Source organism: Bombina bombina, chromosome 2 (assembly GCF_027579735.1).
Source record: "Bombina bombina isolate aBomBom1 chromosome 2, aBomBom1.pri, whole genome shotgun sequence".
NCBI classification, from domain to species: Eukaryota; Metazoa; Chordata; class Amphibia; order Anura; family Bombinatoridae; genus Bombina; species Bombina bombina.
The window spans coordinates 1175900227-1175915870 of NC_069500.1; the positions used below are offsets into that span (position 1 = coordinate 1175900227).

General features: G+C 37.5%; 1 protein-coding gene across 2 annotated transcripts in view; it reads left to right on the top strand.

The window, feature by feature from the left end:
• The window catches only part of TENM3 (teneurin transmembrane protein 3), a 756540-nt gene that overhangs the window by 655399 nt on the left and 85497 nt on the right, over positions 1-15644 (top strand). For both annotated transcript variants that reach the window (XM_053703859.1, XM_053703860.1), the window contains 2 exons: positions 5208-5362; positions 6175-7049. In XM_053703859.1, the coding sequence (XP_053559834.1) occupies positions 5208-5362; positions 6175-7049 (1030 nt within the window). The remainder of the gene's footprint in view (positions 1-5207; positions 5363-6174; positions 7050-15644) is intronic.

Here is a 15644-nt window from a genome sequence, read left to right on the forward strand (position 1 = left end):
TTGTAGCGCCGAGTACATCTGGGCGGCCATTACAAATCACATTACAGGATATGGCTACTGTTATGACTGAAGTTTTGGCTAAATTACCAGAACTAAGAGGTAAGCGTGATCACTCTGGGGTGAGAACAGAGTGCGCTGATAATATTAGGGCCATGTCAGACACTGCGTCACAATTTGCAGAACATGAGGACGGAGAGCTTCATTCTGCGGGTGACGGTTCTGATCCAAACAAACTGGATTCAGATATTTCAAATTTTAAATTTAAGCTGGAAAACCTCCGTGTATTACTAGGGGAGGTGTTAGCGGCTCTGAATGATTGTAACACAGTTGCAATACCTGAGAAAATGTGTAGGTTGGATAAATATTTTGCGGTACCGGCGAGTACTGACGTTTTTCCTATACCTAAGAGACTTACTGAAATTGTTACTAAGGAGTGGGATAGACCCGGTGTGCCGTTCTCACCCCCTCCGATATTTAGAAAGATGTTTCCAATAGACGCCACCACACGGGACTTATGGCAAACGGTCCCTAAGGTGGAGGGAGCAGTTTCTACTTTAGCTAAGCGTACCACTATCCCGGTGGAGGATAGCTGTGCCTTTTCAGATCCAATGGATAAAAAGTTAGAGGGTTACCTTAAGAAAATGTTTGTTCAACAAGGTTTTATATTGCAACCTCTTGCATGCATTGCGCCTGTCACGGCTGCAGCAGCATTTTGGTTTGAGTCTCTGGAAGAGACACTTTAATCAGCTCCATTAGATGAGATTACACACAAGCTTAAAGCCCTTAAGTTAGCTAACTCATTTATTTCAGATGCCGTAGTACATTTAACTAAACTTACGGCTAAGAATTCCGGATTCGCCATTCAGGCACGCAGAGCACTGTGGCTAAAATCCTGGTCAGCTGACGTTACTTCTAAATCTAAATTGCTTAATATACCTTTCAAAGGGCAGACCTTATTCGGGCCCGGGTTGAAAGAAATTATCGCTGACATTACAGGAGGTAAAGGCCATGCCCTGCCTCAAGACAGAGCCAAACCTAAGGCTAGACAGTCTAATTTTCGTTCCTTTCGTAATTTCAAAGCAGGAGCAGCATCAACTTCCTCTGCACCAAAACAGGAAGGAGCTGTTGCTCGCTACAGACAAGGCTGGAGACCTAACCAGTCCTGGAACAAGGGCAAGCAGGCCAGGAAACCTGCTGCTGCCCCTAAGACAGCATGAATCGAGGGCCCCCGATCCGGGAACGGATCTAGTGGGGGGCAGACTTTCTCTCTTCGCCCAGGCTTGGGCAAGAGATGTCCAGGATCCCTGGGCGTTAGAGATCATATCTCAGGGATACCTTCTAGACTTCAAATTCTCTCCCCCAAGAGGGAGATTTCATCTGTCAAGGTTGTCAACAAACCAAATAAAGAAAGAGGCGTTTCTACGCTGCGTACAAGATCTTTTATTAATGGGAGTGATCCATCCGGTTCCGCGGTCGGAACAAGGACAAGGGTTTTACTCAAATCTGTTTGTGGTTCCCAAAAAAGAGGGAACTTTCAGGCCAATCTTGGATTTAAAGATCCTAAACAAATTCCTAAGAGTTCCATCGTTCAAAATGGAAACTATTCGGACAATTTTACCCATGATCCAAAAGGGTCAGTACATGACCACAGTGGATTTAAAGGATGCTTACCTTCACATACCGATTCACAAAGATCATTACCGGTATCTAAGGTTTGCCTTTCTAGACAGGCATTACCAGTTTGTAGCTCTTCCATTCGGATTGGCTACGGCTCTGAGAACCTTCACAAAGGTTCTGGGTGCTCTTCTGGCGGTACTAAGACCGCGAGGAATTGCGGTAGCTCCGTACCTAGACGACATTCTGATACAAGCGTCAAGCTTTCAAACTGCCAAGTCTCATACAGAGTTAGTACTGGCATTTCTAAGGTCGCATGGATGGAAGGTGAACGAAAAGAAGAGTTCTCTCTTTCCACTCACAAGAGTTCCCTTCTTGGGGACTCTTATAGATTCTGTAGAAATGAAGATTTACCTGACAAAATGCATGCCGTGTCCTTCATTCCATTTAACACCCGTCAGTAGCTCAATGCATGGAGGTGATCGGCTTAATGGTAGCAGCAATGGACATAGTACCCTTTGCACGTCTACATCTCAGACCGCTGCAATTGTGCATGCTAAGTCAGTGGAATGGGGATTACTCAGACTTGTCCCCTACTCTGAATCTGGATCAAGAGACCAGAAATTCTCTTCTATGGTGGCTTTCTCGGCCACATCTGTCCAGGGGGATGCCATTCAGCAGGCCGGACTGGACAATTGTAACAACAGACGCCAGCCTACTAGGTTTGGGCGCTGTCTGGAATTCTCTGAAGGCTCAGGGACAATGGAATCAGGAGGAGAGTCTCCTACCAATAAACATTCTGGAATTGAGAGCAGTTCTCAATGCCCTTCTGGCTTGGCCCCAGTTAACAACTCGGGGGTTCATCAGGTTTCAGTCGGACAACATCACGACTGTAGCTTACATCAACCATCAGGGAGGGACAAGAAGCTCCCTAGCAATGATGGAAGTATCAAAGATAATTCGCTGGGCAGAGTCTCACTCTTGCCACCTGTCAGCAATCCACATCCCGGGAGTGGAGAACTGGGAGGCGGATTTCTTAAGTCGTCAGACTTTTCATCCGGGGGAGTGGGAACTTCATCCGGAGGTCTTTGTCCAAATACTTTGACGTTGGGGCAAACCAGAGATAGATCTCATGGCGTCTCGACAGAACACCAAGCTTCCTCGTTACGGGTCCAGACCCAGGGATCCGGGAGCGGTTCTGATAGATGCTTTGACAGCACCTTGGACCTTCGGGGTGGCTTATGTGTTTCCACCCTTCCCGACGCTTCCTCGATTGATTGCCAGAATCAAACAGGAGAGAGCATCAGTGATTCTAATAGCGCCTGCATGGCCACGCAGGACTTGGTATGCAGATCTAGTGGACATGTCATCCTGTCCACCTTGGTCGCTACCTCTGAAACAGGACCTTCTGATCCAGGGTCCCTTCAAACATCAAATTCTAATTTCTCTGAAGCTGACTGCTTGGAAATTGAACGCTTGATTTTATCAAAACGTGGTTTTTCTGAGTCAGTTATTGATACCTTAATACAGGCTAGGAAGCCTGTTACCAGAAAGATTTACCATAAGATATGGCGCAAATACTTATATTGGTGCGAATCCAAGAGTTACTCATGGAGTAAGGTTAGGATTCCGAGGATATTGTCTTTTCTACAAGAAGGTTTAGAAAAGGGTTTATCCGCTAGTTCCTTAAAGGGACAGATTTCAGCTCTGTCCATTCTTTTACACAAACGTCTGTCAGAAGTTCCGGACGTTCAAGCTTTTTGTCAGGCTTTAGCTAGGATCAAGCCTGTGTTTAAAACTGTTGCTCCACCATGGAGTTTGAACTTAGTTCTTAATGTTTTACAGGGGGTTCCGTTTGAACCCCTTCATTCCATTGATATCAAGTTGTTATCTTGGAAAGTTCTGTTTTTAATGGCGATTTCCTCGGCTCGAAGAGTCTGAGTTATCTGCCTTACATTGTGATTCTCCTTATCTGATTTTTCATTCAGACAAGGTAGTTCTGCGTACTAAACCTGGGTTCCTACCTAAGGTGGTCACTAACAGGAATATCAATCAAGAGATTGTGGTTACATCTTTGTGTCCTAATCCTTCTTCGAAAAAGGAACGTCTGCTACACAATCTAGATGTAGTCCGTGCCCTGAAATTTTATCTACAGGCAACTAAGGATTTTCGACAAACGTCTTCCCTGTTTGTCGTTTATTCTGGTCAGAGGAGAGGTCAAAAAGCTTCGGCTACCTCTCTCTCCTTTTAGCTTCGTAGCATAATACGGTTAGCCTATGAGACTGCTGGACAGCAGCCTCCTGAAAGAATTACAGCACATTCTACTAGAGCTGTGGCTTCCACTTGGGCCTTTAAGAATGAGGCTTCTGTTGAACAGATTTGCAAGGCTGCAACTTGGTCTTCTCTTCATACTTTTTCCAAATTTTCCAAATTTGACACTTTTGCTTCTTCGGAGGCTGTTTTTGGGAGAAAGGTTCTTCAGGCAGTGGTTCCTTCCGTATAAAGAGCCTGCCTGTCCCTCCCGTCATCCGTGTACTTTAGCTTTGGTATTGGTATCCCATAAGTAATGGATGATCCGTGGACTGGATACACTTAACAAGAGAAAACATAATTTATGCTTACCTGATAAATTTATTTCTCTTGTAGTGTATCCAGTCCACGGCCCGCCCTGTCACTTTAAGGCAGGTAATTTTTCCATTAAACTACAGTCACCACTGTACCCTATGGTTTTCCTTTCTCTGCATGTTTTCGGTCGAATGACTGGTAATGGCAGTTAGGGGAGGAGCTATATAGCAGCTCTGCTGGGTGAATCCTCTTGCACTTCCTGTTGGGGAGGAGTTAATATCCCATAAGTAATGGATGATCCGTGGACTGGATACACTACAAGAGAAATACATTTATCAGGTAAGCATAAATTATGTTTTTTACAGATATGCTGTATTACGCTTAGTGTTTTAACATTTGAGTATCATGTTCCTTAAATAAAATAATTTTTCTGGGGGGAAAAAAAGACAAAAATATCATAGTATTATCTGGTCTTCTAATTTTATTAATAACTTCATTTGAACCATTTCAGTACTACACCAATGACTTTAGGATCACATACAGTAGATGATCATATTTAGTTATCACAAGACTAATAATTGACATATATATCATACTATTGCTGAGTTTCTCCTTGTCTCTGCTCATTATTCACATATAGTTTTGGGCTACTAAAGAATTGCTGTTTCATGTCAGCATGCTACTTAAATAATTGACCTCCTGTAGAGTTTTGATTCTCTACATAAAAAGCATGTTGACTAGGACAGCTTTTAAAAATGAATCAATATTCTTAAAGCAAGGAATGTATCTGAGCATTTTCATTGTAGTAATTATAAAAATTTGAAATACAAATACATTTGTATTTGATGGGTTATCTTTAGATGAGGAGCAGAGTTCCTCTCTGTTTGTTTTTTTTTTTGTGTTTTGTTTTTTTAAATAACATTTCTTAGCAACCTATAAACACTGAATAAAGTGGTACTGGAGACAAACTGCAATATTATAAGTATGCAAATAATATTGATGTGTTTTTATCCCCTTCTTTTATTAAGGAATTGCTGTAGATAAGAATGGATTAATCTACTTTGTTGATGGAAAAGTGATCAGAAAAGTGGACCAAAATGGGATAATATCTACTTTACTTGGCTCAAATGACTTGACCTCAGCACGTCCTTTAACCTGTGACACCAGCATGCATATTAGCGAGGTATTTCAATGCATATAATGTTAGTCCAACCAGCAATTCAGTTATCTACTAGATATTTTGTCATACTGTGTAGTATATGTTTTGTAGCAATTCAGTAAACTTGTGAGATCAGTGAAAAAGTTGCAACCTGCGTGTAGCCTGATTTCTCTGATTAACAACAAGACTGTACATTTTTCTAAGAAATAAACCTGTGTAGGAGATTGATTATCACATATGTGCCATTACTGAAGTGGTTAGTTATATAAAATAATTGTGTCTTCTTGTTTTATTTAGACTAGATTTAGTTGTTTAAATAAAATGTATGCAGAATATGACAGTTATATGCATTTGTATTATGACCTGGGGAAGTCTTTCTAAGGGTGATGGGAGAAACCAGATGTGGACTCCTTGCCCTATGTGTTTAGAGGAATATGGTTGCACCTCACTGACAATGTCCACAGAAATGTTTGTCGGGGGTTGTAATGTTTCTTTTTCAGAGGAGAATTTCCTGGTATTTTGGGTCGGGACTGGCCTTACTAGGAGGGGGATCAGACTGATTTACTTCAGAAAAGTTCTCCTCTATGAAAAGCAAAATTTGGCTAAATGAGGCTGCTCCTAGGTGGTAACCATAGAACAAGCTACTGAGCTGGTGTTCGTTCCTGGTAGAGCGCATTTCTACCTGTATGCAATTGTAATAGTCTTTTTTTTTTCCCTGGACTTTTTAGTTTAATCGGTATAGAGTTGTTTTCCCTTATGTACAATTTTCAGGGCTTATTTTAGTGTATCTATACAGCTGTTTTACATCTACATGTTTTGTACTTGATTTCTTTCAGGTGAGACTAGAATGGCCCACAGATTTGGCTATCAATCCGATGGATAATTCCATTTATGTTTTGGACAACAATGTTGTTTTACAAATTACTGAAAATCGTCAAGTTCGTATAGCAGCTGGTAGGCCAATGTATTGCCAGGTACCAGGTGTTGAGTACACAGTTGGAAAATATGCTGTTCAAGCCATTTTAGAGTCGGCAACTGCTATTTCAGTGTCCTATAATGGAGTACTTTATATCACAGAAACAGACGAAAAGAAGGTCAATAGGATAAGACAAGTCACCACTGATGGAGAAATTTCAATGGTTGCGGGCATACCATCAGATTGTGATTGTAAAAATGATGCTAACTGTGATTGCTATCAAAATGGAGATGGGTATGCAAAAGACGCAAAGCTCAGCGCACCATCATCTCTAGCAGCATCTCCTGATGGAACATTGTACATTGCTGATCTGGGGAATATTAGAATTCGGGCAGTTTCAAGAAACCGACCATTTCTTAATTCATTTAACTATTATGAGGTTGCCTCTCCAGCTGATGAAGAGCTTTATCTTTTTGATATAAATGGCACACATCAATACACAATGAGTTTAGTAACTGGAGAGTATCTGTATAATTTCAGCTACAGTAATGAAAATGATATCACTGTAGTTACTGACAGCAATGGAAACACACTCAGAATCCGACGAGATCCAAATCGAATGCCTGTGAGAATTGTATCACCAGATAACCAAGTGATTTGGTTAACCATCGGAACCAACGGATGTTTAAAAAGCATGACTGCACAGGGGCAAGAATTGGTATTATTTACCTATCATGGCAATAGTGGTCTTTTAGCAACTAAAAGTGATGAAACTGGATGGACAACCTTCTTTGAGTAAGTAGATTTATTTTAATAATTCTCATGTTTTCTGGTTAAATAATATATAGTTCAATTATATGCTTGCCCTAGAATGTTTTTGTATGTTGTCTGTAAATATGATAATCTTCTGTTACAGTAGCGTTTATTTGTACGATGTAGGACTTTTGAAATGACAAAATTCATTTTGAGTATGGCATATTAGCTATGACTGAAAATAGATTATAATAGAAAATATATAAACCTCTTACTATGAGGGTTATAGACCAATTGTGATTTCGGGAAGATCTCTAAAGCGGTATTGAGCTTTAATAGAAGTGTAAGTGCAAGAATGCATAGAAACATGTAGTAGGAAGAAGGTCAAATGTATTTAATATTATAATATTTACATGTTTACTTAACATATCTGCAGCTTCCAAGCCAGCTCCTCACTGCCTGCTTGTTTCATCTTTACAACCCTACCTGGTATGGTCAGTCAGAGGCCATATTGCAGAGCCTATTTTGTGGATGGGAGCATGCTTCCATAAGTTTGTTTGCTCAACTCTACAGTTTAAATGATGCTGCACATGCAGAGCGGCAGGTTATACATACACAAGTATGCTTTCATTGAAAAAAAAAAAAAAAAGGCCTTAATGGTACAACATGTGACTAGTTGTATCATACAGAAATGAGTAGATTAAAAGAAAAGCAGTGCAGGGGCTGGCTTGGAGGCTACACAATATGTTGTAAAATATTTATCTATGGTCACATTCCTAGTGGACATGTGGCCCACTAGGACTGGAGTCAGCCCATGTTTAGAAAAAATATTTTTAATTCTAAGAAAGTTTTTATATATATATATATATATATATATATATATATATATATATATATATATATATATATATATATTGTTTGAACATTTTTGCATTTTAGCTAGTCAAATTAGTGGTTTTATTTTCTCAGTTTAGAATTTTTTATATTCCTGAGCTACATATTAGTGTAATTGCTAGATAATCACCCTTCTGAATAGTAACTTGTTAATTTATTTTGTAGTTTGCATTGTCCCATGATCTGAAGAGACTATAAATTCACAGTTTTGGTCCCGTTAATCACTTTTGCTATGTCATTAAGAATCATGTATCAGCATTATGCACATATGGTTATCTGTGCATTCCATTAGCTGATGCCACAGCCTTGCAGCCAGAATGAACACAATGTAATATAGAGATTAATGTGCTAGGCTACCTGATCACCTCTTACATCAGCTGTTAATGTGTACACATTTCTTTTTACACATCAGTAATTTTCCCTGAAGCAGAGATGAATCTAACACAAGCAAGATTTACCACAGCACTTGACTGAATCACTCCTGCATGCCCAGAAATGTCCAACAAAGCACCTAGACTTCCTTAAAGGGACATTAAACACTGAACACATGTTATAAGCATAGTGCTGAGGTTATTCCCATGTCAAAATCTATCTTTCACTACATTCCAGTGTTGACCTGTTTGCGCATGTGCAGTAACTCTTCTTCAGATACCAGCAGTGTAACCTAGGTTTCCGTGATAGCAGCACTTATGATTAGAGGGAGGGGCATGAAATGATCCCTTTAACACCATATACTGTATGTACCACCATCATCCTGTCTATGGACTGCCCAAAATGTATCCACAGGCCACCAAGAAGTCACCTCCTGTTCCAGAAACAAAAATCTCATTTTTGAGAGTTATGGTTTAGTGACATAAAATATTTTAAACAAAATTGTAAAATTATAAATTTGGATAAAACAATAGTTTTTGATAGCAGCTTGTAACCAGATTACACATCAAGTACTTTCATATTGAGATCTAAAGTGTAAGCTTAATTAGTTTAGCCAACAAGAAGACCTCTATATCGTATTATATTCCTATTAACGTGTAGGCTTCATTCATTCCTGCCTTGTGCATATTGTGAAATGTCATTAATTCCTTTACCTCATTTGGTCCACCACTTCTGTGGGAGAGCTATCCATCTCTCATCTAGTATTTATGTAATTAGTCCTTTCACAAATTACTCCTGAAACTGTAACAAATGTGGTCCAGTATAATATATATATATATATATATATATATATATATATATATATATATATATATATATATATATATATATATATATATATATATATAATTATTATTTTTTTGTGGATACAGCAACCTAATCATAATCTTAACAAAGACTTACTTAAAAACTAAGTAAGTGATTTTTCAAGCTAAAGAGGGAGATGTAGATTTAAAGCTACAATAAATACAGTGAGGCTGCTTGAACACAATACAGGTAGCCCTCAGTTTACGCCGTGGTTAGGTTCCAGAAGGAATGGTTGTAAATTGAAACCGTTGTAAATTGAAACCCAGTTTATAATGTATGTCAATGGGAAGTGAGGGAGTTAGGTTCCAGGCCCCTCTCAAAATTGTCATAAGTAACACCTAATACATTATTTTTAAAGCTTTAAAATGAAGACTTTAAATGCTAAACAGCATTATAAATCTAATAAAATAATCACACAACATAATATATAATTAAACTAAGTTAAATGAACAAAAACATTTGCTAAACAGCATTATAAACCTAATAAAATAATCACACAACACATACTTCACTTGCATTTTTCTGCAAACAGTTCTTTCTATGCATTCCAATCTGGACTGATTTATAGACAGGAAGATCTTGTTCCTTTGAAATTTGCTCCATAGCTCAGGTCTGGTTAAACTGATTAATTTCAGCTTGCTTGGCTTTGCTGCAACACAAGCGGACAGCTCCACCTATTGGCTATTTTAATCAATTCACTGCTTCTCAATGCTTTTTAATAGCAGTCACATGACTGGAAAAAAAGGTTGTTATTCTGAAACAGTGCAAATTGAACCGCTGTAAATCGAGGGCCACCTATATAGTGTCTTCTCCACAATTGTAGTGATGAACTTTAGGTGCCGAATAACTGTTGCATAAATAATTGACTAAGAATAAGCTTATAACATATTTTTGCCTTATACTAGAAATTTCCTTTAAAGGGACAGTAATATTAAAATGATGCGTTCATCATTCAGACAGAGTATGCAATTTAAAAAAGTCTTGGGCAGTATATGACCGCTGGGTTTGCAATATGAGTGCATGCACCTGAGCATATCTAGATATGATCTATATAAAAAAAAACAACAGATACAAGAGAATAAAGTCAGTTTGATAATAGAAGTCATTTGAAATTTTTTGTTGTTGTTTTTTTATTGCATACTCTTAATCATGAAAGTTTAGGTTTGATTTTCATGCCCCTTTAAACTGTTTTCTGCTTATAATAGAGTTTCATACTTTTATTTTTAATTTAAATCTGCTTATTAATGAAACAATTTACCTACGTAAAAGCAGACACATAAAGTATAATTACACAGTTCTTCACATTATTTTTAATTTGTGATATAAATAACCAATCATTTATGTACTCGAGCAGACCAGCTGCTGGCGTTAGTGTACAAATTCTAAACTTGCTTTTTAGCAAAGGTACAATTTATGGTATATAGTTCTCTAGAATTTACTTTCCCTGTATTATCTTTAAATGAAACTGAAAAAGCTTTTGTATGCAGTGTTTGCTTTAAATGTATTGAAAGTTCTATTTTTCATCCTATGAATAAAATTAGCACCGTCCCTGTTGCTAAGGGGTTTCATGTGCTATAGTATCTGACAAGAGAGACATAGGAATAGGAAAGGGAATGTGGTAGAGAGAAGCAGCAGGAATGTGAGATAGCTGACTGCAATCTAACGGTAAATGTCACATATAGGACAGCTACAGGACACCTGCAAATCTCTGATGCTACAGCTGAATTTTTACAGCAGCCAGACATTTCAGAGAGGATTCTGCAGCATGTAAATTGTCTGACTCCATAGACAGAATATCTGATTTTCAGCAAGAGATAAAGGAAAATGCACATTAAAGTGACAAAGTATTTTTTTTTTCATATCTGCATCTAATTTATCCATAATTAAGCACTAAGGTGGGGTTTTCTACAGCTTATCTCAAAAGAAGAGTCACCTATATTTTTTCTGGTGCAGCTTTTTGCCTTCATACATAAATATGCTAATTTTATATAGCAACAATAATTGCTGGAAAATCATGGTGATTGCAAAGGAGCATAAATTACTTTTAAAATAATTTTCGGAATGACCATGGGAAAGTAGTGTGAAGGGGTACTGTGGATTCCAGTGACAATATAGGGCACAACTGACTGACTGGTTCTTCTGTATGCCGGGAGATTGTAATGATCTGAATGATGTGTCTGTTTTTCAGTGCGTGTATACTATGACGGCAGATAACTATAGTAGCTGTTCTGTACATAGAATGCATTTTAATTAAAAAATCTAACATTATGTAAGGAACCTCTGCTTGTTATGATGGAATATATGAGGGATTCAAATCTTAAAGGGACATAAAACTGCACAAAGAGAATTAATATATTAGAGCATTGTAGCATTGCACTATTGCTTGTATATAACGATGTGTCTAACTCCTGAAAAGGGATTAAACACATTGTTAAAGTCGGTTACAGAGCAGCAATAGATGACTGGGATCTAACTAAACACAGCTGGTGAGCCAATGACACATTTTTGTAGCTACCGGTCCCCAGCATTGCTGCTTCTAAGCATATGTACATATGCTTTCCAACAAAATATACCAAGAAAATAACAGACTTGAATTTAAACGTTCCTAAAACTACATGTTTTATCCGAATCACAAAAGTGTAATTTTGACCTTTATGTCCTTTTTTAAGATTGATATTCTTCTAGGTGAATTGACCTTGTTTTCTAATATTAAATAAATAATACAGTTTTAAACATGGGATGCTAACCATCAAGTTGATTCCTTGGTTCTTGTGTCAGTAGGGTTGGCTCCCAGCTGTTGGTCAGTGTTTTTAAAAGGACCATCTACAATAGAATTTGTATTGTTTTAAAAGATAGATAATCCCTTTATTACCCATTCCTCAGTTTTGCATAAACAATACAGTTATATTAATATACTTTTTACCTCTGTGATTACCTTGTATCTAAGCATCTTCTGACATCCCCCTGATCACATGACTATTATCTATTGACTTGCATTTAGTACTGTGTTGTACTGACTCATGAACACAATGTTATCTATATGGCCCACATGAACTAGCAGTCTCTTGTTGTGAAAAGCAAATAAAAAGCATGTGATAAGAGGCTGTCTTTAGTGACATAGAAACAGGCAGAAATTTAGAGGTTTAAATGTTATAAAGTGTATTAAAATAACAATGTTGCTCCATATCCCCATGGTACAACCTCATAGTCTCACATAAAGGAGGGGAGAACTTAGCAAGAATAGCCCAAAAATGGACAAATCATGTTAATATTAATATAGACAGCGAAACACTAATGCCTAGGTCTATTCAACTATTGATAGAAGCAACTATGGCTGAGACCTGGAGGGAGTCACATATAAAACTTTTATACCAAACATACTATACTCCAGGTAGAGGCTACAGATGGTATAACACTAAATTTAACAAATGTCCAAAATGCAGTTTACCAGCAGCCGACCTACCCCATATGATTTGGAAGTGCCCGAGAGTCATACAATTTTGGCACAAATTAGAGTATTGGATACTTAAAGTACTAAAAGTCACGTCCTTTAAATTACCAATGATATCTATTATTTTCTTAGCTGATAACAGTAAAAACTTTAAGGACTCTAAAATAGTCAATTTAGTCATCCTAGCAGCAACAAATGGGCAAAATTCATTAAGATTTTTACTCCTGCGGAAATTGACCACTTGATTTTTCCATTTAGAAACCCTGATTTAGTACTATTAGACATATGGTGAGGGGGAAAATAAGAACAAGGGGGAGAGCGAGAGGAGATGAGAAGTCCCCCCTCCCTTTTTTGTTTTTTTTTGGTTTATTTTTGCCACGTTTTAATGTTTTGTTGACATAAGGTAGAAAGAAAGAAAAGAAGAAAAAAGGAAAAAAGAATCTTTTTCTACTCTTTTTTTGAACAGCTTCAACAAGGATAGATGTAAGCTAGCAATTCTCTCTATAAGATGTTGTGGTACATGGCAATTAGCGTGTACGACTTTAAAATGTTTTTGCGTTTATTTTATGACTAATATGAGAGATTGTACTCAGTTCTTATTTTGTTTACTTATTTGTTTACTTATATTTTGAAAGATCAATAAAACATTTGAAAATAGAATAACAATGTTGGTTGTGCAAAGCTAGGGGAATTGGTAGTAAAAGGCGTTATCTATCTCTTTAAACAATAGCAGTTTTAGTGTAGACTGTCCCTTTAAGGTTCAAGTCAATATAAAAAGTAAAGAATAGATATAGAAATAAAGGCCCTATAATGATGAAACTTCTGTGTGTGTTGGAATCAAATTCTTGATGCAAGTTTATACTAATAAGCATTGCCAGTATTTTTTTTCCAAGAAAGTTGACAACCCTATTTTCCAGGGTAGGTTATTATGCCACTAAATGAAAACTGAGTTTTCTAAAATATCAAAACTCAAGCCTTGTATATTTAACTCGACTTATTGAGTAAGAAAAATTGCATTCTTGTTGCGTAAATATTATGTTTTGCAGATTTTTCAGAAAGGTTATTTTCAAATGGTAGATGTATTTTAGCTATAATAGTCTGAGTCTAGGAAGCTTGATTTACGTTGGCCTTTAGCTACACATTTTAGTATATTTCAAAATGAAAGAGTTTAATGATTTTCTTTTAAATACACCAGTACACCTCTGCCTATCTAATTAGAAAGATATTTTTGTGAGTCAAGAGAACGCCAATATTTATTTTTCTATTTGGAAACTTGAGAAAACTTTTTTTTTTCCCTGTGCATAAAACTTTTTATATACAAATCAATATGAAGAAGCAGTTGATGCCACATAAGGAGGTAGTGCCATTACATATTTTACTGAGTGCTAATTGTCATTTATGAACATTATTGCAATAGCTTGAATATGGAAATATTTATTTATTTTACAAAGATATGACGAGTCCACGGATTTCACCCTTACTTGTGGGATATTAACCTCCTGCTAACAGGAAGTGGCAAAAAGCACCACAGCAGAGCTGTGTATATAGCCCCTCCCCTTCCCCTCTACCCTCAGTCATTCTCTTTGCCTGTGTTATACTAGGAAGACATGGTAAAGTGAGGTGTTAGTTTTAGTTTCTTCAATCAAGAAGTTTTTTATTTTAAATGGTACCGGTGCGTACTATTTTCCTCAGGGGGATATGGAAGAAGATTTCTGCCCTGAGGTTTGATGATCTTAGCATTTGTAACTAAGATCCACACTGGTTCCCACAAGACTTCTGAAGGTAACCATGAGACATCTTCAGTGTGGAGACCGGTTTCATGCTACAAGCAGCATTAAGGTATGTGCAGCCTTTTTTTCTGAGGAGACTTGGTGTATCAGAACTGGCTGGCATTATTTCCCTGTATGGGAATGGGGTAAGCAGTAAAACCGATTTTAATAAGAGGGGTGTTACTGGAGTCCCTATTTTATATTTATTATTAGTTGATATTTGGTCATTATGTGACATGGGAGACAATATAAAAAAAACATGTTTTATGTTTTTTATTTTTTGGCACTTACAACTTATTGGTTTTATGCTTGAGGGTTATATTATGTGTGTATTTTTACTGTAGTGCAAAACTGCATTTCCATGTGGTGTTGTTTAGGCCTACTCTGACTTTTGACCTTAAGGGGCGGAGCCTATTTTTTCTTCAGTCTTAGCAGCAGCAAACAGTAACTCGGTGGCTCCTGGACTGTGTAGCTGGTCTGAAGGGTTGGAAACTTGATTTGAAGTACCCTGGGGGCAGAGCTGTGGCGAGGTGCAGAGTGTATTTTTATTTATCTTTGACTACATGGCGATATAGTACTTCTAAAGCCTTATTTCTGCCCTTGCTTCTGGGTGCAGTAATTTTTTGATTAACCAACGATATTAAGTTAAATTTGGGAATAATTTAATAACTTTTTTTGTGCATTTTGGAAAAATTGTTCATTTTTTCTTTTCTTAAAGGCACAGTACACGTTTTTTCAGATGTTTATTTTTATGCTATAAATAAGTGTTTAAACGACTTTTGTGGTATTACTAGTCTGTTCAACATGTCTGACATTGAGGTTTCTCATTGTTCTATGTGTTTAGAAGGTATTGTGCAACCCCCTCTAACATTGTGTAACTTTTGTACTGAAAGGGCTTTACAATGTAAAAAGCATATTTTAAATAAAGTAAGTGTGCCTAGGGATGATTCTCAGTCTGAAGAGAATCAGGATATGCCACCCAATTCTCCCCAAGTGTCACAACCTTTTATGCCCACACAAGCGACGCCTAGTACTTCTAGTGCGTCTAATTCCTTTACTCTGCAGGAGATGGCTGCAGTTATGTCAACTACCCTTACAGAGGTATTGTCTAAATTACTAGTGTTGCAGGGTAAACGCAGTAGGTCAAGTATTAATGTAAATACTGAATCCTCTGATGCTTTATTAGCTATTTCCGATGTTCCCTCACAGTGCTCTGAGTTGGGGATCAGGGAATTACTGTCTGAGGGTGAAATTTCTGATTCAGGGAATGTTTTGCCTTAGACA